Source organism: Panthera onca, chromosome C2 (assembly GCF_046562875.1).
Source record: "Panthera onca isolate mPanOnc1 chromosome C2, mPanOnc1 haplotype 2, whole genome shotgun sequence".
Taxonomy (NCBI): domain Eukaryota; kingdom Metazoa; phylum Chordata; class Mammalia; order Carnivora; family Felidae; genus Panthera; species Panthera onca.
In genome coordinates, this window is record NC_138347.1 from 148061371 (window position 1) to 148087337 (window position 25967).

General features: G+C 45.6%; 1 protein-coding gene across 1 annotated transcript in view; it reads left to right on the forward strand.

The window, feature by feature from the left end:
- The window catches only part of CMTM8 (CKLF like MARVEL transmembrane domain containing 8), a 107789-nt gene that overhangs the window by 79020 nt on the left and 2802 nt on the right, over window positions 1-25967 (forward strand). The window contains exon 2 of the mRNA XM_078432427.1: window positions 16204-16377. Coding sequence (XP_078288553.1) covers window positions 16204-16377 — 174 coding nt within the window. The remainder of the gene's footprint in view (window positions 1-16203; window positions 16378-25967) is intronic.

The window sequence follows — 25967 nt, forward strand, 5'->3', positions numbered from 1 at the left end:
AGGGATTAATAACCTGGTTTGTTTGAATCAATGCAGGAACCAAAAATATTAAGTACATGTATATAGGTGCATGTGTGCATGTTTCCTGGGCAGACAGTATGTGTGCTGGTCAACAGGAGTGGCTAAATGTTTTCTGTAAAAGGCCAGATAGCGAAGACTTTAGGTTTTGCAGCCGAAGGCCACATATAGTACTCTGCCACTGTAGCATGAAAACAGCCATAAATAATATGTAGATTAATGAGCATGGCTGTGTTCAAGGGCTTTATATACAGGCAGCGGGCTGCATGTGGCCATAGTCCATAGTCGGAACACCCTGGTGAAGGAGAGTTGAACTGAATTGTGTTTGTCTCACACTGGACAGTACGTTCCTTGGGACAACAACAGCGTGCCTTGCCCACCTTTGGACCCTGAGCACCCGGCACTGTGTCTGACCCAAGATGGCTCTCATGTCAACCTCTGTAATGTATCAACTTTCTTCCTGGATTTCTTGGAATTCATTGAATTAAAAGCATACTCTCTGCATTGGGTGTTTGCACCATCAGAGAAAATAGGATTAGCTGCTATCCCTATTTTCTTTCTACTTGTCCCTGTTTTTTTTTTTTTTTTAAGGCTTTTAAAATTTATTTTTGAGAGAGAGCACACAATGGGGGAAGGGCAGAGAGAGAAGGGGACAGAGGATCCAAAGCAGGCTCCACCCTGACAGCAGGGAGCCCAATGCTCAACTGACTGGGCCACCCAGGTGCCCCTCTGCTTCTCCCTATTTAAAATGAACCAATGTGTCATCTGAGAGACTAATAGATAAAAAGTTTCCATGCCACCCTCAAGATGGCACCCCCTAGTGGCCCAGCCTTAGTGGGCAGCTGCTGGGAATCTTGTTTGCAGAACCAGGGATGGGTTTGTATCAAGGCATCTGCTCACTTTACCAGAACCTATTTCTGCCCAGAGACTTGGACCTGGGGGGGGGGGGGGGTGGCGGTGGAGCTGGCTGGTGACATTCTAGGTAATGCTGCCTCCCTAACACAGAAAGAGCACAGCCTAAGAGCCAGCTTCTCTGTCTCCAATACCAGCCTTTTTAGCCCTGCATGTGGCTATTCCTCCTGGGCAGGTTTGTGGTTGGCCAAACCACTCTGTTTCTGCTGTTATCACTCATGGTAGTAGCTGTCCTTTATAGAGTATATTGTCTCATCATGTGAAATACTGTTATCCCTATACTGCAGATGAAGAAACTGAGACACAGATAAGTTCAGTGATTTGGGCATGATACTGTTATTGTATAGCAAAATATTTAAAAGTTTGGACTGTTAACACACTGTGCCTCAATTTCCCCATAAAATGATAAAATGGTTGTGAGAAGCTATTTTAGTTATGTGGGTTAAATGAGGGAAGGCACAATAAGCACTTCCTTACTCCATAATAGATACTACACTATTGCTGTTACCTGGAGCTTGGGCATATAGTAGGTGCTCAATAAATCCTGGGTAACTAAATTAATTTGTCCCGTCACACAGCTGGTAAGACTTCAAAGCCTGACTCTTTCTGCCAAATCATATGGCCATGGCGTCGTATCATTTAACCAAATAGGAGCAGAGGACACGATAATGGTGACATTGAAGGTGTCCACACTGGGCAGAGAGGACAGAGCTTGAGGGTCAAACACCCCCAGTCCAGTCAGCCTGCCATCGTGTTGGTGTTATTGCTTACAGGAGAGCCCTCAAGCTCAAGCCACACATCCAGGGAGCTGGAAATAGATACGACTCCTTGGCTCCATGCAAGTGTAAAGATTTTGAACTACAGAGAAAGGCTGCTCTTACCTAAGAAAGGAAGAGGGGAGGTACTCCTGAGTCTTTGTAAACCTGCTAATATAATACTAGCATAATAGTAATAACAGACAGGCACCTAGCATTGTCGTGCGTGTGTTACTTAACTGTGTGGTCTTCCTACACCCTGCAAGGAAAGTCTCTATATCCTTGTGTCGATTTTACAGTTAAAGAAACTGAGGCTCTGGTCAGTAATTGCCCAGCAGCAGGGAGTGGAAGGCAGGCAGGCTGACTCCAGAGTGTGTGATTTCCTCACCAGGCATACTCTGCCTCTCAGTCTGAATTTCCATGAGTGGTAGCGTCACTCCAGACAGTGAGTGGGGAAGGAGAAGGAAGAAATCAAGACCTTACAGTACAAAGTAAAGCATCACCAGACTGGAAGTCACAGCTGCGTGCTGATTCTGCTTTGACCGCTAACTAGCCTCGTGATTCTAAGCTTGTCGCTTCTGAGCATCTCCGGAACTTCTCGTCCAGCACTAACCTTCTTTGACCCTCAGACCACCTCAGAGTGAGCCTTGACTTTGAGAGAGGATGCTGTCTGGAGACTGATATCCATCCAGTGCTGGGCCATGAATCAGCTTCTTCTGGAACTGGACTTGCTGTTGATCTTCCTGTGTTAGGACAGAACCTCGGGAGATTCACAGCGCCAGATGGGGTGTCGTCGCAGTGTCAGCATTCCCGCTACTGTGCAGATTTGGCCTGGTCGACTCCCATGCACTGATTGCATCTCAGACTTCCTCTGACCATCCATGCTTGGGTCCTTATGCCTTACATTTTCACATCAGCCTCATTCCTTTCATAGGACTCACACAGTTTATAGTTAAATACCCATCCGTGTACCTACTCTGAGGACAGCAAGGACATCTCCAGTAGCTGATATCCGGTGCCCCTTCATTGCAAGGAATAAGTATGTAAATGATTTAAAGCCCAGTGAGGTACATTAGAGGTGTGCTGAGCTCACGCCTGGAACAATGTCGTTCCCCTGGGCAAAGCCAGCTGGGAACAGCTGGTACCTTGCTCCTAGAGTAGCCTAGTGGATCGTCACGAGTCACCTGTCTGTCTTCCAGGCTGATGTACAGATGCAGTAAGCGATGCTCATGCCAGTCAATGCTAAAAGCAGAAATAAGTCCGCCAACCTGTTTGCCATAGCAATGTGGCATTTCCTGCCCCACCAACAGTGCCAGAGAAACTCCTGGCGCATAATAGATGCTCTGCGGAGGTTCGACTACATGAGACCCTTTAGCACCACCGTCAGGTAATTCTTCTGTAGCTGTCACAAAGTTCACAGGCTTCATAGACTTGACTTCACAGGAGAGGCCTCACAAGCAAACTTATTTTGTGTTTCAGTGTGATTTTTAGAAGTCTAAGGCATCTGATTTCTTTGTGTGGGGGCCATGTACATACAGGAGACAGAGAAACACTGTTGCAGTCAGCTCATTGAGAGCCTCAACAGGTGACCATTGACAATTTCAATTAAAAAAAAAAGTTCTTCGGGGCGCCTGGGTGGCTCAGTCAGTTAAGTGTCTGACTTCAGCTCAGGTCATGATCTCGCTGTTCGTGAGTTCAAGCCCAGCATCAGGCTCTGTGCTGACAGCTCAGAGCCTGGAGCCTGCTTCGGATTCTGTGTCTCCCTCTGTCTCTCTGCCCCTCCCCCACTCGAGCTCTGTTTCTGTCTCTGTTTCTCTCTCTCAAAAATAAGTAAACATTAAAAAAAAATTCTTCATAGAAAGGCACGTGTATCTGGTACCATTAAGAGTAGAGGCACACAGCCTCCTGCCAAAGCACAAGGCAGTAATTGAAACATTCAATGTTCATAATGACCCTGGGTCATCAAAAGGTTCAGCTATATTAGGAATACTGTACTTCATTTTAAAAGGGAGATACAAAACATTCATTCAACTGAGCTCATTACCCTGTTGTTCATGAGGGAGGTTGGAGAAGAAACCTTAGTTCCCTAAAAAATAAAAGTCTTTAGCTTGATAAAGGGCACCCACCAACTGTCAACAACAGACCTCATACAAATGTAAACATGAAAATAAATAAAGTAGAATAGAATAAGGATGGTCACTGTCATGTGGTAGATGGTTCTGGAGATTCTAGTTAATGTGGCATAAGAAACACAAACAAGTCATATAAATATTGGAAAGCATCAAAACTGTTCTTGTGGGTATCGTAGCCAGAAAATTCTAGGGAATCAGCTGAAATCAGTAGGGTGGTCAAATACCTGGAGAACTGAAAGGCTGATGACAAAAGGCGGTTCTCACCCCAATACCTCCTTACTCCGGGGTCTCCCTCCCAAGAGACAGAGGTCTCTACTTGGGACACCTCTGACTTTACTCACATCCACAGCCACAAATAATATGAGCGGTGCCACAATCTTATGTGTCAACTAGTAACCTTCTGTTACCATCTGCCTTAGCTTGGGCTGCCATAACAATATACCATAAGCTGGGTAGCTTAAACTCATACTTTTGGATGCCTACTGGAAGTCCAAGGTCAAGGTGCCAGCAGAGTTGGTGCTTGGTGGGACTTTTCTCCTTGAGTTGGAGACAGCTGCCTTCTTTTTCCTTTCTTTTTTTTTTTCTTTTCTTTTCTTTTCTTTTCCTTTTCTTTTCTTTTCTTTTCCTCTTTTCTTTTCTTTCTTTCTTTCTTTCTTTCTTTCTTTTTACCACCAAATAGGTTGTTTTTTTTTTTTTTAATAATAATTTCAGGAATAGAATTTAGTGATTCATCACTTACATGTAACTCCCAATGCTCATCCCAATAAGTGTCCTCCTTAATGCCCCTCATCCAACCCAACACCTTGCCAGCACCCCTCAGTTTGTTCTCTGTATTTAAGAGTCCCTTATGGTTTGTCTCCCTCTCTGTTTTTATCTTATTTTTGCTTCCCTTCCCTTATGTTCATCTGTTTTGTATCTTAAACTCCACATATGGGTGAAATTGTATGATATTTGTCTTTCTCTGATTTATTTCGCTTAGCATAATACACTCTAGTTCCATCCACATTGTTGCAAATTTCATTCTTTTTTATCACTGAATAGTATTCCATTATATATATGCCACATCTTCTTTATCCATTCATCCATCAATGGACATTTGGGCTCTTTCCATACTTGGCTGTTGCCTATAGTGTTGCTGTAAACATTGGGGTGCATGTGCCCCTTCGAATCAGCATACCTGTATCCTTTAGGTAAATACCTAGTAGTGCAATTGCTGGGTCGTAGGGTAGTGCTATTTTTAACTTTTTGAGGAACCTCCATACTGTTTTCCAGAGTGGCCGCACCAGCTTGCATTGCCACCAACAGTGCAAAAGAGATCCTCTTTCTCCACATCCTCGCCAACATCTGTTGTTGCCTGAGTTGTTAATGTTAGCCATTCTGACGGGTGTGATGTGGTATCTCATTGTGGTTTTGATTTGTATTTCCCTGATGATGAGTGATGTTGAGCATCTTTTCATGTGTCTGTTAGCCATCTGGATGTCTTCTTTAGAAAAGTGCCTATTCATGTCTTTTGCCCATTTCTTCACTGGATTGTTTTTGGGGTGTTGAGTCTGTTAAGTTCTTAATAGATTTTGGATACTCACCCTCTGATATGTCATTTGCAAATATCTTCTCCCATTCCCTCGGTTGCCTTTTAGTTTTGCCAGACAGCTGCCTTCTTGCCGTGTCTTCACATGACTTTTCTTCGGTGCCTGTGCAGGGGTGGGGTGGGATGTGCTTTCTGGTATCTTGTAAGAGCACTAATCCCATCATGAGGGACCTGCCCTCATGACCTCACCTAAACCTAAGTACCTCCTAATGGCCCCATCTCCAAATACCATCCCATAGGGGGTTAGGGCTTCAACATATACATTGGCAGGTGGTGGGGGGCTTGGACACAATTCAGTCCGTAGCACCATCCCTATTGCTTCTGTCCTCCATGTTATGATACATTTAGGTTGATATTTAGTGTTCATTGTTATCTCTGTGCAAATATTATTTAGGGTGGAGGGTTGTAGTGAACACCTAACTACAGACAACTGTTGCAGTTTCTTTCTTTTGGTTTTTACTTAAGTTATTAACATAGTACAACTATTTTTATTTGCTTAGGGTTTTTTTTTTTTGTGGCTAATTTGTCTCACATTTTTCCCGTATTAGCCTCTTAGTAAAGTTGCCCACAAGGGCTGTCACATCACATAGTCACAGGGTCATCTTTATCTTAGATGATAAAAATCATCGTGGGGCCTCCCTTCACTTTGGAATTCCCTTTACCTTTGTATTGGGCTGAATTTCTTGGATCCCTTATCTTCCTGTTTCTTGGTTTCCTCCCTCACTTTGGTAGAGCAAGTTTCCTAATAGCCTCACCAGGTTGAAAAGAAAGTAAAGTGACATAAAGCAGGTGGTGATAGCCTTTGTCGTGCCTGTCTTCTGAGTCACTGTCCCAGTCTGGCATGGAGCACCTGTCCTGTCTGATTTCCCCTCATCTTGGGGATTGCTCTCACCTCTCTCCTGTATAGCTTTCCTCTTAGTCTAGTCCATGTTTCCTTTTTAAGAGTTTCTACCCTCATTTTGGTGAATCACATCCAACATTGCATGTTTGGGGGGAGTGGAGGGAGGAATGTGTTCTTCTCATGCTCTTCATTGATAATTTTCCTGGGTAATTTTGGGGCTAGAAATCATTTTCCCAGGGTGCCTGGGTGGCTCAGTCGGTTAAGTGTTCGACTCTTGGTTTCAGCTCAGGTCATGATCTCATGGTTCATGAGTTTGAGCCCCGAGCCAGACTCTGCCCTGACAGTGCAGAGCTTGCTTGGGATTCTTTCTCCCTCCCTCTCTCGCTGCCCCTCCACCCCCAAAAATAAATAAACTAAAAAAAAAGAAATAATTATCTGATTTGAAGGCATTTGCCTGTCTTCTAACATCCTATTTCTTTTAGAAAAGCTTAAAAGCTATTCTTGTTTCTGATCTTGGGTAGGTGACCTGTTTGTTCTTTGGTCCTTTAAAAAAATCTTCTTGGGGCGCCTGGGTGGCTCAGTCGGTTAAGCGTCCGACTTCAGCTCAGGTCACGATTTTGCGGTCCGTGAGTTCAAGCCCCGCGTCGGGCTCTGTGCTGACTGCTCAGAGCCTGGAGCCTGTTTCAGATTCTGTGTCTCCCTCTCTCTCTGACCCTCCCCTGTTCATGCTCTGTCTCTCTCTGTCTCAAAAATAAATAAACGTTAAAAAAAATTTTTTTTTAATAAAAAAAAATAAAAAAATCTTCTCTTTGTACCTGATGTGCTGAAATTTCATGATTTACCTTCCTCATTGGTATCTGTTTTCATCCATTGTGCTGGGTTCTCAGGGGAGCCCTTTTATGTGGAAATTCATGTCCTTAAATTCTGAGATTTCTTCAGTGATTCTGTGGTTGATATCTTTCCCTCCATTTTCTCTAGTTTGTATTCCTAAAACATATCATTCAGGTGGTTGACCTCCTGAACCTGTCCTCTAATTGCCCTCTATCCTGGTTTCTTTTTTTTTTTTTTTTTCCATCTTTTTGTTTCTTCACTATCTTTTCTAGAAGGTTTCTTCAATTTTATCATGTAACACTTTCACTGCATTTTTAAATTTCTGCTATCCTATTTGTAATTTCAAAGCTAATTTTGTTTCTGAAGGACTATTTGTGTCCTTTCTGTAACCTGTTTTTGGTTCACCTACTATAATGTCTTTTCTCCCTGAGGATACTGATTCTTTTTCTCCCTCTTCAAAGTTCCTTTCTTCCAGTTTGTTTTTTGGTCTCAGCTCTCTGCCCCATTATACAAGCTTTTTTTTTTTCTTCCCCCATCACAGATCTGGTAACCTTGGTTGTCTGCCTATGTTTTAAGAGTACAAAGCTGTTGGGATGCTCGAAGCACGTAGGTGGGGCTTATCAACTTGGAACTTCATTGTGGGTTGACCTGGCCAAGCTGTGTGTTGGTGAATCCCCAAGGCCTTTTCTCTTGTGGGAGTGAAGGCTTGGCTGCCAGTACCCCCAAGAACCCATGGAAGGGAAAGGTTAGGGACTGGGAGGGTAGGGAAGTCTTCACATAGAAGAGTCATAGAAGTCTCTTGTTTTCAGGTCGTTACTCAAACCTTCAACTGTGCCCCTCAGTCCAAAGACCTCCGCCCCCCCCCTTTTTTAAACCTTCTTTAGAGTGGTTCTCAAACAGGGTGATTTTGCCTCCCAGGAACCAGTTGGCAATTTCTGGACACGTTTTCGATTATCAGTAAGAGGAAGAGGGAAAGCTTGGTGCTGGCATCTACTAGATAGAGGCCAGGGATGCTGCTAAATATCCTGCTCAGGACAGCCCTCTGCAACAATGAATTGTTGGCCTCCTGTGTCAGTAGGACTGAGGTTGAGAATCCCTACGTAGAATAAACTTGCAGACCAATGACAAAGGTGGGGCATTCACCCAGTAGCTTAAAGTAGGACAGAAGGTTAGGACACAGCTACTTTCTTTCTCCCCCCAGCGCTCCCCCTCTTTTGTTACACAGTCTGTGCCCAATATGGGGCTCGAACTCATAACCACAATATCAACAGTCACATGCTATATTGAGTGAACCAGCCAGGCACCTCCACCCCCCACTTTTTTAAAGTCATCTAGGACACAGCTACTTTCAAACAACTTTCCACAAATCCTCCTTACTTGAGCAACACCCCCCTTCTCTCCCAGTCCCCCTCCCAGAGGTGCCTGAGTCTTTTCAGACTTTGCAGTGAGCCTCATTGGTTCTTTACTTTCCCTGTCAACCAGCTTAGCATTCAGCTTTCTCATAGTGGCCAAGTCCATTATCCTTTATCCGTTCCAAGCTTCTAAAAATGTGTCGCTTTTGTCTCCTTTCCTATTCATCCCATTCTCGTGATAATTTTAGAATGGTTTTGGGAAGGAGCAAAATTAGATTCATGTGTTTGACTTGACATCTTTATCCAGAAGCCTAAAGTACGTGCTGAAGCTATGGTAGCTGGCACTCGAACGGCAGTCACAGAGACGGGTGGACTAAAATAAAGATTCCAGAAACCCACCCAGTATGTGAAAAATCACCAATAAGTGATTACGGATCAATTGACTATGTGTTAGAAAAAAATTAAAATTAGCCTTTACTCACCCCATATATGGAACTTAATTCTAGTTGGATTAAAGATCTGAACCTATATACAAACTGTAAAAAAATAGATGAGGGTTTTTTAATTTTAGAGAGAGAGCGTGTACATGTGCATGAGCAGGGGAGGGAGGGAGGGAGGGAGGGAGAGAGAGAGAGAGAGAGAGAGAGAGAGAGAGAGAATGAATGAATCTCAGTCAGGCTCCACATTCAGCACACAGCCAGAGGAGGGCCTTGATCCCACAACCCTGGGATCATGATGTGGGCTGAAATCAGGAGAGGACACGCAACTGACAGAGCCATTCAGGCGCCCCTATAGGACAATATTTTTATAATCTTGTGTTGAAGACCTTCCTAAGCAGGTAAGAATAGAGGAAGGCTTAAATGGGGACCAAATAACTATGTAAAAGTTTGGGGTACCTGGATGTCTCAGTCAGTTAAGCGACCAACTCTTGATTTTGGCTCACATCATGATTGGACCTGCTTTGGATTCTCTCTCCCTTTCTGTCTGCCCCTCCATGGCTTGTGCGTGTGCTCTCTCTCTCTCTCTCAAAAATAAAAAGCATTGGGGTGCCTGGGTGGCTCAGTCAGTTTAACGTCCAACTTTAGCTCAGGTCATGATCTCATGGTACATGGGTTCAAGCCCCACATTGGGCTCTGTGCTGACAGCTTAGAGCCTGGAGCCTGCTTTGGATTCTGTGTCTCCCTCTCTCTCTGCTCCTCCCCTTCTCATGCTTTGTCTCTCTCACCTTCAAAAATAAATAAAAACATGAAAAAAATTTTTAATTAAAATAAATTAAAAAATAAAAATAAAAAGGATTAAAAAATTAACTATGTAAAAGTTTAAAACTTCCATATGACAAAAGACTCTGTTAAAAAAAGATAGTTAAAAAGCAAACCTGGATGGGGAAAATACTGCCACAGATATGATCGGTTACCATCCCTCGTATGTAGAGAACTTTACAAATCAGGAAGGAAGTGATGTTTTAAAAAACGTAGCAATAAATAAGGAAAGAACTCAAAGTGGCTAACAAGCATTTGAAAAGGTGTCGTGCCATCGTCACCACTGATCAGGAAAATGCAAACTACAACAGACAAGGGGAATACTATACACCAGTGGTTCTGAGCGTGTGGTCCCCGGACCCACAGCATCAGCACCACCTGGAAATTTGTAGAAATGCACATCTTCAGATCCCATTCTAGATCAACAGAAACAAACTCTGAGGGTGGGGTCCGTCCATCTGTGGTTTAACACTCCGGGCAGGTGATTCTGATGCTCACGGCCCAACTGTCAAAATTGGCCTAGATCGGTATGTTTGAGAACCACAGCCATGTAGCCAGGAGAATGAAGAAATGGCATTCGGTTGTCGTGCTTGAATCACACCATGCTGCGTGAAAGAAACCAGATGCAAGAGTACATACTGTGGGATTCCATGTATGTGGAGTCCAAAAACAAGCAACGCTAATCCAGAGTAATAGGAATCAGGAAGACGGTCAGTTACCCTCAGAGAAGGGAAGGAGTAAGTAGAAGTGAGGTTACAGCGTCCGGGACACTGGTCACATTCTGTTTCTTGGTGCAGGTGCTGGTTACACAGGTTTGTTCCCGTTCGTGAAAATTCATCGTTCACTTCAGATTTGTACACTTTTCTCTATGCTGCATTTCAGTAAAGCAGGGAAAGGCAAAATGTGAGATCTCTTTCTTTTTTAATCGGGTTTGAAATATTTAAAGCGAGGGGCGCCTGGGTGGCTCAGTCGGTTAAGCAGCCGACTTCGGCTCAGGTCACGATCTCTCGGTCCGTGAGTTCGAGCCCCGCGTCGGGCTCTGTGCTGACAGCTCAGAGCCTGGAGCCTGTTTCGGATTCTGTGTCTCCCTCTCTCTGACCCTCCCCTGTTCATGCTCTGTCTCTCACTGTCTCAAAAATAAATAAAACGTTAAAAAATTTTTTTTAAAAAATGAAATATTTAAAACGAGGGAACTTGGGGTTGAAGGGAAGACCATGCTTTAGTACAGTCAGTCCAAGCCTTGGATGAGTAATTGGGCAGTATCTCTAACACTTCGTATAGCCTAGAAATTTCACTTCTCAGAATCCATCCTGGAATTCAGGTATAAATTAAAAGAATGTTCCCTGGGCATTTTTATACAAGCATGAAGGAGAAAACTTAAATTTCTCTCAGTCGGGAACTGGTTACATGAATTATAGAAAACCGGGCAACTGTCAAAATTGGCCTAGATCGGTACATAGTAACGTGAAAGGAGGTCCCGCATCGTATGTGTACTCAGAGAAGCAAGTTATAAGCACCGTGCACAGCGTGATTCATATTTTCAAGGGAGAAAGAAAAGGATATACTGGTGGTAGTTACAGATGCAAAGGAAAGAAGAAGGGTAGATTTAAAAGTTTTATATTGGTTTCTCTTGAGAATTTACAGTTGGCAGATGGGGGTTGTTGCTTCTTTGTATATTTTATATAGCTGTGTTTATTTTTACCTGCATTTATCACTCCTGAATTTTGACTCTTAGCTTTACCATTCAAAAAAGTCTTAGCCTAAAAAAATGCTCATCAGTGACAAAAACAAACACTGTTTTTGTAGTCTAAGCAAATAAAGAGCTAGAGTTTGTTTTGAACGCACACATACACCCACACAGCAGGAGATGAATAACATTTTTGTGGAGTGATTTTCATCAGTATCAGTTATAGTAAGAGACAAAAGGCTTGCTTTTTATTTCTGTTACCTAGGAAATTCACTTGGGTAGAATTCTTTTCTTGACAGGGGCATTCTTTTAACTGTGTTTGCTGGTGAGGTCATGGGTCAGGTACTCCTGCTCTTTGAGAGATGGTTCAGTTAACGACACTGTCCCTGTGTGTAAAAGATGACCACTGCTAGCACATTAGACAAAGCGTCTCTAGGCAGTGGACTCTGCTTTAATAATGAAAAACGTTTCACATTCAGAGCCAAGAGCTGTTAGCTGAGCCTGGTGAGCTGGACACGGGCTTCTACTGGAGACTCTTAAACCCTTGCACTCCCCTGGAAAGACACCCTAACCCTGTTTGCCATGCTTCTTTCACACACCGTAATGTTTCCTGGGTGCATCATCAACAAAGGGCTGTTCTGACCCTTTCAGTTGGAATCAAGAACGCCGTGATGTTATTTCAGGCACCACCACGCTGGATTACATCTACTACCTGTCTCACTGATCCAATGAGTGTCACATATATGTGTGTAGATTACCTGTCAGTTATGCTGAATCCAGGCCCGAAATCCCATTAGTGTGAGGCTTCGCACTTTCCGGAATTCTGTCCCATTTTGTACATCACTTTCGATAAATTCTGCTGCCACAAATGTAAGCATAAAAACACATCTCCGTTAAGCATTGCTTTGGAATTCGTGTACAGTATCAACTAGATCAAAAGAACAGTGACTTTCAACTCTAAAGAAGGGAAACAGCAACATTTAGAGTCTGTCTAGTGCTCTCCAGCACAGCATCCAAACTGTACCAGAGAGGTGGGCTTCTCTCCATGAGCAGTGTAAAATGTCCCTTGGAAACCTGTCTGAGGGCTTCGGTGTCTTTTTTTTTTTTAATGTTTATTTTTGAGAGAGAGAGCTCTAGCAGGGGAGGGTAGAGAGAGAGGATCTGAAACGGGCTTCTTGCTGGGAGCAGGGAGCCAGATGCAGGGCTTGAACTCATGAACCGTGAGATCATGACCTGAGCCGGAGTCGGACGCGTAACTGACTTGGCCACCCAGGTGGCCCATATGTGTCTTCCTTCTTAAAAAGGGGCCTGCACTCTTGTCCCTGCAGCGTCCCCTTCTAATCGCTATCTGGAGTCCCTGACCACCTCAGATTGCATGGGTTGAACAACTGAGGAACTGTTGTTCAGATCAGCCTGTTAACCTGTTCCTGTTTCATTGTTCCAGGTGAGGAAACGACACCCTAATGCACATCGTGTACCTTTCCAGAGACTCTGCATGTCTTTCCACTTTATCCTGGTCTAACCTGTGAAGTCTATTAACGTCCTAGCTGCTGCTGAAGTCTGTCTCGAATTCCCTCACTTGCATATTCACTGCCACCATCTCGGTCTTGAATATGTCATCTTCTCTCACTGAGACTATTGTGACAGTCTCTGAGCTTGTCTGCTTATGAGTGCACGCGCACGTGAACACACACACACACACACACACACACACACACACACACACACACACACACCTTTCCCCTCCATGTGTCCATTCTCCTCGATCGGCCAGAGTGGTATCACAACCAAACTAACATGAGTTCCCTCCTTGGTGAGGCATAGAAGGAACCACACCTGGTGGAGTTGTGGCACAAAGGAAACTTTATCTGCAACAAATGAGATCAAGGGGAATAACTTCAAAGCCTTGACTCCCAAGCAAGGTGAAAGGGTTCCTTTTATTTATGGTTAGGATGAATGTTTAGATAGGGGAGCCTTGTCATCGTATGTAGAGGCGGGCATAAGGCCACACGTGTGCCTTAAGGAAACATGCCTGTGCATAAATGAGGTGAGGCTTGCCCTCTGACTTGGAGACTGGGTGGAGGTTTAGTATTACAGTGAGGTAAAGGTAACTGTTGGTCATTCCCTGGGTCACTCCATGGTCTATCTGCACAGGTGTGAGTGGAGGTTAAGTGCAAACCTGTCTGTGAGTGGTCCGGCCACTTCCTGTTGCTTGAGGAGTAGTTTCAATTTCTGTCATGGGATGTTATGCCCGTCCGGTCTTTTGCCTGAGTTAAAAGATAAGCTAGAAAGAAGAGCTTAAGGAAAAATGAGGGACAGAGGTTGATAAGTACAAGCAGGTGAGGCAGTAAAGGTCAGGTTCTGGGTCTATAGCTGGCGACAGTATAAAGAACTTACACCTGGGCCCATATAATCTGACCCTTCCCAACCTAACATTTTGCACCAGTGTCCTAACTTTCTATACTTTCTTTACAGGTTCTAGAAGGCAGCAAAGCCCTTCCCCGCTCCGGACGAAAGTTCTGTGCCTAGAACTCTGTCTTCCCATCTGTCTCTCTCGCTAGCTCTTACTGGGTCTGGAGGGTATTCTTCAGCATGGCCTTCCCTGACACTTCCCATGCCTGCAACAAGGTCATATCTGTTATACACCCTTACTACAGCCTTCATTTTCCTTCACAGCATTTGTCACAATTAGAATTATGCAGATATTTCCCCCCACGAGGCTTTAAGTTATGTACCGCAGGGTGTGTTCAGTAATGTGTGCCTGACCCCGTCCTTGGGGCCTGATAGCAGGAAACCTGGCAGAGTTTAGGTGCTCTCAAGGGTTAAACAAGTGAGTGAAAACCATCTTCCCAGCTTTGTGATTAAAGTCTCTCTAGTATTTTGTTCCCTACACCTTGAACACAGCTAAAGCAGAAATGAGATAATTTGTCCTGAGTCGCACAGCAATCCAGAACTTGCAGCCAGAGCCTGCCTGGGCTCCTGATGCTGTCTCCTGGGGATATGGTTTGGATCTAACTTCTTCATGGCTTAGGAATAAAGTCCTGGTCCCTGGAAGGTACTGGAATGCGAGATGCATACTTTGTTGCTGCTTCCCTTTGTTCAGGGCTAAAGACGCCTGCAGTTTGGATCGGTTTCTTTTCCCTTGATGAAACCTGCCTCTAGTCCATGGGTGCCATTCATTTGGCTTTGGCTTTGGTCTTGTTCATCAGCAGTGGTGAAGATTTGGATGGCTGTTACCGGAATAAATGCACAACTTTTCTGTGTCTTCCTCTCTCTCTGCTCCTCCCCTGTTCATGCTCTGTCTCTCTCTGTCTCAAAAATAAATAAACGTTGGGGCGCCTGGGTGGCGCAGTCGGTTAAGCGTCCGACTTCAGCCAGGTCACGATCTCACGGTCCGTGAGTTCGAGCCCCGCGTCAGGCTCTGAGCCCCGCGTCAGGCGCTGGGCTGATGGCTCGGAGCCTGGAGCCTGTTTCCGATTCTGTGTCTCCCTCTCTCTCTCTGCCCCTCCCCCGTTCATGCTCTGTCTCTCTCTGTCCCAAAAATAAATTAAAAAAAAAAAAAAAAAAAAAAAAAATTAAAAAAAATAAATAAACGTTAAAAAAAAATTTAAAAAAAAAAAAAGGGGGGGCGCCTGGGTGGCTTGGTCGGTTAAGCGTCTGACTTCGGCTCAGGTCATGATCTCATGGTCCGGTCCGTGAGTTCGAGCCCCACATTAAGCTCTGTGCTGACAGCTCAGAGCCTGGAGCCTGTTTCAGATTCTGTGTCTCCCTCTCTCTCTGCTCCTCCCCTGTTCATGCTCTGTCTCTCTCTGTCTCAAAAATAAATAAACGTTAAAAAAAAATTTTTTTTTAAATAAAAAAAAATAAATGCACAACTTACGTTAAAACGCTGAATGCCGGCATCTGCCCTGGGCCCTTGCTTGTTCTTCTTTTCAGAAGCTCTCTCAGGCCACATGTTACTTGCCCTCTGCAAGGAAGAGGGGGAGGGGCGTGAGGGAAAGTGGGGGGCCGGGGGGGGCAGACAATAGTGGCCGTGGGGTATCCTCAGAGATTCATCCCTTGAGAGCGGATCAGTCCCAGTAGACCTCAAGTACACCTGCAGTCTTGTTTTCTTGACAAGTATCGGCCTGTGAGCAGATTCCAGCCACAGATGTGTGTGGTTTGTCCCCTCATGGCGTTTTAAAAATCATCATGAGTGCTAACATTTAAAAATCAAGATTATCGGGGTACTTGGGTGGCTCAGTTGGTTGAGTGTCCGACTTTGTCTCGGGGCACGATCTCTCAGTTTGTGAGTTCGAGCCCCACGTTGGGCTTGCTGCTGTCAACCTGTCTGCACAGAGCCTGCTTTGGATCCTCTGTCCCCCTCTCTCTGCCCCTCCCCTGCTAGCACTCTCCCAGGAATAAATAAATATTTAAAAATCAAGATCGTCATGTACAAACTTGAGTTGCTGTGTTTTCTTGGAGGAAAAAAGAAAGATCTAAGAAAACTGGTGCACCACAGGGGTACCTGGCTGGCCCAATCAGTGGAGCGTGTGACTCTTGATCTTGGGGTCGTGAGTTCAAGCCCCACACGGGGGGGGGGGGGGGGGGGGTAGAGTTTACTTTTTTAAAAATTGGCCCTCAAACCAATTTGACAATAAATTGTACCTCTGGCATTTATGGGCACCTGAGTTTGCAACCCGTTTTATATTTGTTAGTTGTGTGTGGAAATATGAATAAAAGCTGCAATGGACACTTGATATAATTTTTTTTCCCTCTGTCTCTGCTTCTTTCTTTATTTTCTTCTTGTGTCTCCCTTTTCTTTTCCACTGCCTCTACCGTTTTCCAGGTTCTGGGACTGCTGGTATGGACACTTATCGCCGGAACCGAGTACTTCCGGGTCCCTGCTTTTGGCTGGGTCATGTTTGTAGCCGTGTTTTACTGGGTCCTCACCGTCTTCTTCCTCATCATCTACATAACAATGACCTACACCAGGATCCCGCAGGTGCCCTGGACAACAGTGGTAAGGAGGCCTGGGGTGTTGTTATTGTCCATTGCCCGCTATGCAGGTTGGAACTTAGTCCTTCTTTCCTCAATTCAGTTGTCTCCCTGCTGGCAAAGCAGAGGGCAAAGCCAGGGAGAACCCAACACAGCAGATAATCTTTATGTTATCCTATTGTCTCTAGGGTGATTATACCTGAGTGTGAAACTGGGCATATGGGAAAGTCCAGGAATTTCTTCTTTTTTTTTTTTTTTTTTTAAATTGTTGTTGTTGCTGTTGTTGTTAATGTTTATTTTTGAGAGAAAGAGAGACAGTGTGAGTGGGGGAGGGGCAGAGAGAGAGGGAGACACAGAATCCGAAGCAGGCTCCGGGCTCCGAGCTGTCAGCACAGAGCCCGACGCGGGGCTCAAACCCACGAACCATGAGATCGTGACCTGAGCCGAAGTCGGACGCTTCATCCACTGAGCCATCCTAGAACCCCCAGGAGTTTCTTTTAGGCAAAATAGCGGACCAGTTCTCAGAAGACTGAACGAAGAGAAGTTCAGTTCTTTATTAGTTCCCTGGAAAACAGGTGCGTCAGGGCCCCAGCCTTGGCAGATCTCACTTTCTTGCACACAGAGCTCTTTGATGTTGGGATGCATAGCGTGTACAGGATCAGAATGAAAAATGAAACTACTGTTAGAATAAATAGATGTCCTGACATTTGGAAGCAAGTGTGGTCAAGGGGGATTGGAGGCTTGTCCTGGCTCCAGGCACCATGCTGGGTGCAGGATAATCTAAGGGGAACATACAGTCTGGGGTGAAATAGATAAGAAAATATACCTTAGTGTGCACTGGCACCATAACAAAATACTACAGACTGGTAGCTTTAAATGACGGAAATGTATTTCTCACACTTCTAGAGGCTGGAAGTCTAAAACCAGGCATCAGTATAGTTTGATGAGGTTTTGGAGTAGTGGTGGTTCCGAGCTGACAGCCAAGAAAAAATTCTTGAGATGTCTTTCATGCAAAAAAGGGTGATTTTTATTAAAGCACGGGGACAGGACCCGTGGGCAGAAAGAGCTGCACTGGGGTTGTGGAGAGTGACCAGTTATATACTATGGAACTGGGGGAGGTAAAGACAAAAGGGAAGCCTCCCAAAGGACTTTCATATGCTAACGAGGACTCCAAAGATCTAGGAGGACTGCTATTTTCAAACTAAGGTTGTATTCCCTCTAGTAAGACACTGACATTAGGATGGTCGGGGGCTCCTGGAGAAATGTTACCCACTGTATTTGCCTCAAGTAGTTGTCAATGGACTGCAGGTTGCAAAGAAATTTAATTTTATCTGCTATTTCCTTCTTGCCTTTGTTCCCCACAACTATGGAGGGGAGGGGTGATATTAGGGACTCCAGGAAACTGAGTTTGTAAGGTTTCTGGAGATTAGGCTATTGATGAGATTGCCTTTTTCTTGTAATTTACATCCATCTTGTAAACTGATGGAGACTCAGTCTTGCAAGACTGTGATCTCGATCAGTTAACCATTTGTTTTTCCCTTTTCTTTGTTTTTGGGTAGACAGGAGAGCCTGAGGAATGTCACACATAGCCTACCTGGAGGGCGGGGGGTGTGCTAGCTTGTGCTTTGCCCTCAGCTTGCCTTATGGTCCCTCATCATAGCTGGTCTCTGGTGAGAGCTTTCTTTCATCTCTTCTTATAAGGGAGCCGATGCCATTAGGAGGATCCCACCTTCATGACGTCATCTAACCCTAATTACCTCTCAAAGGCCTCATCTCCAGATGGCATCACTCTGTCAATTAGGGCTTCAACATGTGAACGTTGGGGGACATAGGCATTCAGGCCATAACATTCTGCCCCTGGCTCCCCCAAATCTTGCCCTTCTAACATGCAAAATACATGCATTCCATCTCAACATCCCCCAAAGTCTTAACTCATTCCAGCATCAACTGAAATCTAAGATCCAGAGTTTCACCTATAAATATCATCTAAATCAGATATGCTGAGATTGGAGGTAGAATTCACCCTGAGGCAGAATTCCTCTCCAGCTGGGAGCCTGTGAAACCAGACAAGTTATGGGTCCCACTGGTGGGACAGGCACAAGATAGACAGTCCCTTCCAAAAAGGAGAAACAGGGAAGAAGGAAGGAGTGGCAGGTCCCCAGGCAAGCCCAAAACTTACAAGGCAAATTCCATTGGATCTTAAGGCTCCAGAATAAGCCTCTTTGGTTCAGTGCTCTGACCTCCAGGCCCACTGGGGTGGCATCGTCACCCCCATACCTCTTGTCACCCCCATACCTCCACAGGGTGGGCCTGCTCCTGAGGCACCAGGTGGAGATGTCCTGGCTCACACCAGGGAAGCAGCCCAACTCATTGCAACTGAGGAGCAACCAGCCTGTCCCCTGGGCCCGAAGATCTCTGAATGGCCTTTGGATGATTCATTCTTTGTTCTTGAAGATAGGCGCATATTCACAGCCAAATAGCTCTATCATTCTATCCTATAGAATCCGAGAAATTTGACAGAGCTCCTTTATTTTGTCCCATCTCCACCCACTTTCATTCAGACTGGCAGTGTTTCACGGGTATAATCCCTTACCTGTTTCTGACTTCTGCCTGTACAAAATTAGATCTGTGGTTCGCACCCATGATCTCTTTATCAAATGGTTGTTCGGCCACACCTCTGGTGTTCTCTTCAGAGCAAGCTTTCTTATTTTTTACAATATGGATTAAGCCAAGGATTTTCCAGACCATCAAGTTCTGCTTCTTTTTTGCTTAACGGTTTCTTTTTTTTGTAAGTTTATTTATTTCGAGAGAGAGAGAGAGAGCAGGGGAGGGGCGCAGAGAGAGGGAGAGAGAGAATCCCAAGGAGGCTCTGTGCTGCCAGTGCAGAGCCCGATGTGGAGCTCGATTCCACAAACTGTGAGATCATGTACCTGAGCCTAAATCAAGAGTCGGACACTTAACCAAATGAGCCACCCAGGCACCCCAACAATTTCTTCATTAATTCATCTGTTTCCGTTTGCATTTTACTACAAACAGAAGGAACCAAGCCTTGCCTTTCACACTTTGTTTTAAAAATCTCCTCATTTAAATATCCAGTTAATCCAGTTTTGTTGCTTGTAAGCTCTATCTTCCATGAAACAATAGAACCCAGTTCAGCAAAATTCTTTCCCACTTTATGACAAGGATCACCTTTCCTCCAGTTTCCAAAAACGTGTTCCCCACGTGTGCATTGAGATCTCTCCACAGTGGCCTTCAACATGCACACTTTTACTAAGATTCTGTTTGTGATTATTTATGTATTCCCTAAGAAGATGGCACCTTTCTCTCTAGCTCTTCTCTTTTCTTTCTGAGCCCTCACCAGAATCCCCTTCAACATCCGTATTTCTAGTATGCTCCTCAAAACTCCCCAGCCGTTACTCATTATCCAGTTCCAAAGCCACTTTTACATTTTTAGGTATTTGTTATAGCATCAGTTCCGCTCCAGGCTCCAAATCTGTCTACCCCACTCTCGATACAAAGTCTGTATTAGAGTGCTCTAGAGAAGCATAGGCAATAGGGTGTGTGTGTGTGTGTGTGTGTGTGTGTGTGCGCGCGCGTGCACACCCACATGAAGAGATTTATTAGAAGGAATTGGTTCACATGATTATGGAAACTGGGAAGTCCCAAGATCTGCTGTCAGCCAGCTGGACCCCTGACGCACTGATGGTGTGGTTCCCGTCCGAGCCGGAAGGCCTGAGGACCAGGGAACCTGATGTTTCTGTTCAAGCCCAAAGGCAGGAAAAAAGCCTGATGTCCCAGCTCAAGGCGGTCAGGCAGGAGCAGTTCTCTCTTACTCAGCCTTCTTGTTCGATTCAGGTCTTCAACTGATTGGATGAGGCCCACCCACATTAGAGTCTGCTTTACTCAGGCTGTAGATTTGAATGTTAATATCATCCAGAAGCCCTCATAGATAGACCCCGGATAATGTTTGACCAAATATCTGTGCACCTGTGGCCCAGTCAGGTTAACACAGAAAATCAACCCATCATGGCACCCTATGACATATAGCGAAGTGAAGGTATGTACAAAGTGTGATGGAAACTACCACCTCAGCTTGGGACAGCTGGGAACTCTTGAGAGAGGAGGCAGCATTTAGTGTCATCTTGAAGACTGATCACACACATCCTGAGGGGAGCTCAGAGATAAAAGGTGAGGTCCCCTTTGCCTTTGGAGAATTGATAATCTTTTTGGGGAGTTGGACTGGCTGCACGATTTAAAAAAACCCAAGTGGTGCCACACGTGTGTGTGTACAAAACAGGGCTCGGAGCGATACTCTCTTTTTGTTTGCTTATTTTCAACCAGTGGATCAAAAAACTATCCAGTTCCAAATAAGTGACTGATAAGCCAGATTTGAAGCATCGTGTGTAAGTGTGGTATAGCCTGAAATAAAGCTGGCAGGCTTTAGCGGCCTCACTGCTCAAGTGGATCTGGCCTGGTTCTTTCTGGGAGCTGCTTTCAGAGTTAGCTAAGTTAACCCCCCCACACGCACACACACACACATACACAAATAACAGGTCTCATTTGATTGCACGGAACACATTGACGGACTCTTAACAGTCTCCCCAAATACGAACATGAGGATTTTCCGTTATGATTCTCGGAAACGTGGGGCAGGCTCTGAAAGTAACTCCAGCCGAGGTGCCTGTAGCTGCCTGGGGCAGCCCACGCAGCCTGGTTGGAACTGGCGTCCTGCCTCGCTGGTTGGGCACCGGGAAGAAAGACTCATCTGGATGTGGGGAATCACAAAAGGTAGAAAGCACCTCGAAGTGACAGCCACGTGGGAATACAGGGAGAGGGCATCATTCAAGTGACCTGGAGGAACGGGAGGAATGCCGTTTGGGAGGACGATGGGTCTTAGAGGATGTCTTGAGGAAAGTACTTGTGAACTTGGAGGAAGAGGACTTGGGAACTGTAACGGGAGGGGCGCCTGGGTGGCACAGTCGGTTAAGCGTCCGACTTCAGCCAGGTCACGATCTCGCAGTCCGTGGGTTCGAGCCCCGCGTCAGGCTCTGGGCTGATGGCTCGGAGCCTGGAGCCTGTTTCCGATTCTGTGTCTCCCTCTCTCTCTGCCCCTCCCCCGTTCATGCTCTGTCTCTCTCTGTCCCAAAAATAAATAGAAAAAAAAAAACAAAAAAAACGTTGGAAACTGTAACGGGAGAGCCAATGGTTAAGATGCAAGAATGAGCAGTACCTTTAATTCCCCTTCTGCTGAGTCTCAATTCCTAGGCATGTTTTCTGTAGGTTCTTTTTCTTTAAATTTATTTTCTAGAATTTATTTATTTTGAAAGAGAGAGAAAGAGAGAGAGCACATAAGCAGAGGGGAGAATCCCAGGCAGGCTCAACACGGTCAGTTCAGAGACTGACGTGGGGCTCGAACTCACAAACCTTGAGATCATGACCTGAGCCGAAGTCGGATGCTTAATTGACTGAGCCACCCGGGCGCCCCTAGGCCAGATATGTTTAGAATCAGGATTTCCACCCCCTCATATTTTAGAAAGATAAATAATCTGGTGCATTTACTGCATAAGATCCTGAGTCTGGGGGCGGCACTGTAATCAGACATGTTAGCATTTCTGCATGAACACGTGCATTTTCCTGCAAAGAGGGGTAATAAAGACTGCATTGCCCCCATGTCAGTACAAGTCAGCTTTTGCTGCCAGATGACTTTTGGATTTACTTTTGGTTCTCAGAGCATTTGGGGAATCTGAGATTGCCAAGAAGGGATGAGCAGACCAGGCTTTCATCCACTGGGAACTTGGCTGGGAGACCAGCCCATGGGACATGACAAAAACCAGTCTCCTAGTTTTGCCTGTAGCTCTTTGCTTGATAAGGCATGAGCTTTGCACTGGAATTGACTCAATTGTAGGCATGTTTTCTGGGCCATATGAGTCACCCAGAGAGGCTGGGATGTGCTTTGTGACAAATCTGATTTGAGCTAAAACTTCAAAGCAATACCGTTTGTCCTCCTTGGGGCACTAAGCACCAGGACCTGCACAAATGCATTTTCTGAGGATTCATCCTCCACAGCTCATCCCCGTCGGCCTCGTTGCAAGCACTCTGAGCAGTACAGGGCAGAGGGCACAGCTTCCTTTTATAGGCAGTAGCGGCCACCATTCATGAAGCACCTACTGTGTGCCAGAGGTCAGGCTGGGTCCTTCATAGATGACATCATTTCACCTCACACTAACTGCAAACACGGAGTGGATTATTTCCATTTTGCAGGTGAAGAAATAGACACCAAAAGGGTTTTGATAGCCAGGGAATGGGAAGCAGGTCCCCTGCTGCCAACCACAGCCGTCAACCCTGGAATCTCCTTGGTGGCCAGGGTTCACAAATGCCCTGGTCCTAGCCTTTGGGAAATCGCTGGAGCTGAGAGGACCTTCCTCCTCTCCACTGTGAAGGGATGAGGAGTTCTCTCTCCGCAGTTAGGTTTGGTCAGTCGTGGACACCAGTGCTACACGGTGGAGGGCCAACAAGGAGGCCAGCTATTTGAGAGTTTTTATCTGTGTGCCTTTATTTGGGGGGGGGGGGGGGAGGACATTCTGTACCAAAGAGGGATCAAATTTCAGAAAAGAAGAGCCTCCCTCCACCTTCTCCCAAAACGGAGTAGTTGGGAAACTTTGGTAAGACACTGTATTTGTTCTGGGTTCCCTGCAGCCCGGGGATGCTTTGAGAACTGGCATTTGAGTTGGGGGGGGGGGGGCGGGGGGGGCGGGGGCGCTCTAGGGTCTTTTCAGCCTGAACAGTCTCAGACTCGGGTCCTGCTTCTCTAGAGCAGTGCGACCTTGTGTTTCGACGAAGCTCAGTGATATTCCAGAGGCTACCGAAGCTGTGTGTTACCATCCACCACTTCTGTAGCCACACAGATCTCTGTTCTTTAACCTCTATAGCAATCTCAGATCCTGGGGCACCTGGGTGGCTCAGTCGTTTGAGTGTCTGACTTTGACTCAGGTCATGATCTCGCGGTCCATGAGTTTGAGCCCCACGTCGAGCTCTGTGCTGACAGTTTGGAGCCTGCAGCCTGCTTTGGATTCTGTCTTCCTCTCTTTCTGCTTCTCCCCTGCTCACCCTCTGTCTCTCTCTCAAAGTAATAAATAAACATAAAGAAAGGAAGGAAGGAAGGAAGGAAGGAAAAGAAAAAAACAATCTCAGATCCTGATTTCTTTGCCCTTCTTTTTTCTTTCCTCTCTCCACCTGTTTTCACTAGTTTCCCACTCCAGGCATCCCCCATACATATTTAATTTGGGAGTCCTAGGAAGATGGTGTGGGGGGAGGCGGGCAGGAGGAGTTTCCACACTGAGGTAGCAGGAATGGAGGCTGTGATTACCCAGCAGGGGGGAAGAAAGCCCTTCCCTGCTTCTCTCCAAGGGAAAGAGAGCCTTGGAAAAATGGATTGGGCCACACTTACTAAGGGACGGGGACACATATCCTCAGGGAGTCTTGTCACCACTCCCTCTCCGGCCCTTCACCCACCCAGCAGTGGGGACAAGGCCCAGGGCCACTGTCAGGGCAGTCCTGACCAGGCTGGCCTCTGCGAATGCTGTCTCCGTCATCTCTCCCCTTGTGTGGGGACTGGACATGCATGGGCACCCCCAAATACTTGTTTAAAGACATTCGTCACAGTAGCCATTTGTGACCCTGGGAAAACTAGGAACGTGAAATGCCCATCGATAGGGGAAAGTTAGATTCTAAGGTATTTGTGTTATGACAACAAATGAGGTCATCTGTTTGGACAGGCATGCAAAATTGCCCTTGGTATCTTTTTCAGTGAAGAAAAAAAAACAGCACCTCTAAGTTTACATAACTCTATGACTCCTTTTGTATAAAATTGGGTGTTTGTTTATATCCCAAAGGAAAAAGCTGAGGTGAAAAAAATAGACTGACTTTTTACTCCAGATTCTTGTATCCACACTGGATTTTGTTTGGTTACCATGAATATGCATTACTTTTAAATTTTTTTCTTAAGCATGTTAATGTTTCGAATGTAAGGCGTGACTAGTTTATTAAATAAAAATAAACTTAACCACTACCTGTGGAAAGGCCACAAAGTGAAAACTAAGGTCCCCCACTCCTCAGAGGTAATTACCTTTAGCTGTTTCAGTATTAAAAATATGTATGAAGAGTCCTTTATTTGGCAGATAGCAAATGTATAAAACTCTGGAGGTAATGTGTAATTGAAAAAAAAACTTGGAGGTGCCTAGGCAGCTCAGTCGGTTGAGCATCCGACTTTGGCTCAGGGCATGATCTCACGGTTTATGGGTTCGAGCCCTGCATCGGGCTCTGTGCTGACCGTGCAGAGCCTGCTTGGGATTCTCTCTCTCCCTCTCTCTGCCCCTCCTCCATTTGTGTTCTCTCTCTCTCTCTCTCTAAATTAATTAATTAATTATAAAAACTTTTTGTAATGCACAAATGTGTTTCTGGACCCAGAAAAACCCCACAACCAGCAAACATAATGAGTCATCCAGGGAAATCACGTCTTCTTGGGGACACATTTCTATGCAGATGAGCACCAGGGGATACCCTGAATCCTGGACTACCCTTATCAATAAAGGTTAATCTCGTTAACCCGGCATAATATAAGTGTGGAGGAGGCAACAGGGATACACAACCCACCTCAGAATGCTAGGACCTGCATCTGGAAAATTCTACATGCCTTTCTTTCCCTAAGAAGAAAAAGATATTGCTTCCTCCCCTTGCCCCTATTTGTTCCTGTCTCTCTGAATTCCTGAGGGAGAGCTGTTAGACCACAGGGGATCTATTCCTTGAGAGCCACCTTCTTCCTACCTGTATAAAGCTTTGGTTTCTGCATCAGTTTTGCCCCACCCCACCCCCTCCTCTCACCCTTGTTCAGATAGGATCAGGTTTCGCACATTTCACATTTCGTATGATTTCCTAGAGTTTAAATATAGCTGAAAACCAAATACCTGCTTGGATTTACATATCTGTCTTCTCTAAGAATTGGAAAAAATAAGGTGAAGCCAAGGGAAAGATTAGTTCCCAAAGGGCTCTATTAATATGTATAATCTTCTTTTTAGTTTGAAGAACTTGTTGCTAGGGTTGAGGAGTTCACCTAAATGTCCCGCCCTGCTTAGAACAGGGAAATGGATCAGCTCGCCTGCTTTGGGAAAGGCTGTCTCCCAGCTCTGGGTCAGGGACAGGTGCTGAAGGGCTGTACCTGCTGGGGCCATGGGCCAGGCAGATCTTGCTGGGGCCCCCAGCTACCTGCCTTCCTCAGCCAGTAGGTCACCATGGCTGAAATCTGGGTGAAGCAAGGATTAAGAGCAAATTGAGAGAGAGAGAAGTGGCTGAAGGGATGAGCAGGCAGCCCGAGTATCTTGGGGGACAGGTGAGGGGTGTCTGGTTGTATTGTATATAAGCTGGTGTTAAGCCCTCTCCTCCTAGAGGCCCTGAAGAGCTGCTTCGGGGGTGGGGGGCACCTGGGTAGCTCAGTCGGTTGAACATCTGACTCTTGATTTTGGCTCAGGTCATGGTCTCATGGTTCATGAGATTGAGCCCTGTATCGGGATCTGACAGCAAGGAGCCTGCTTGGGATTCTCTCTCTCTCTCTCTCTCTCT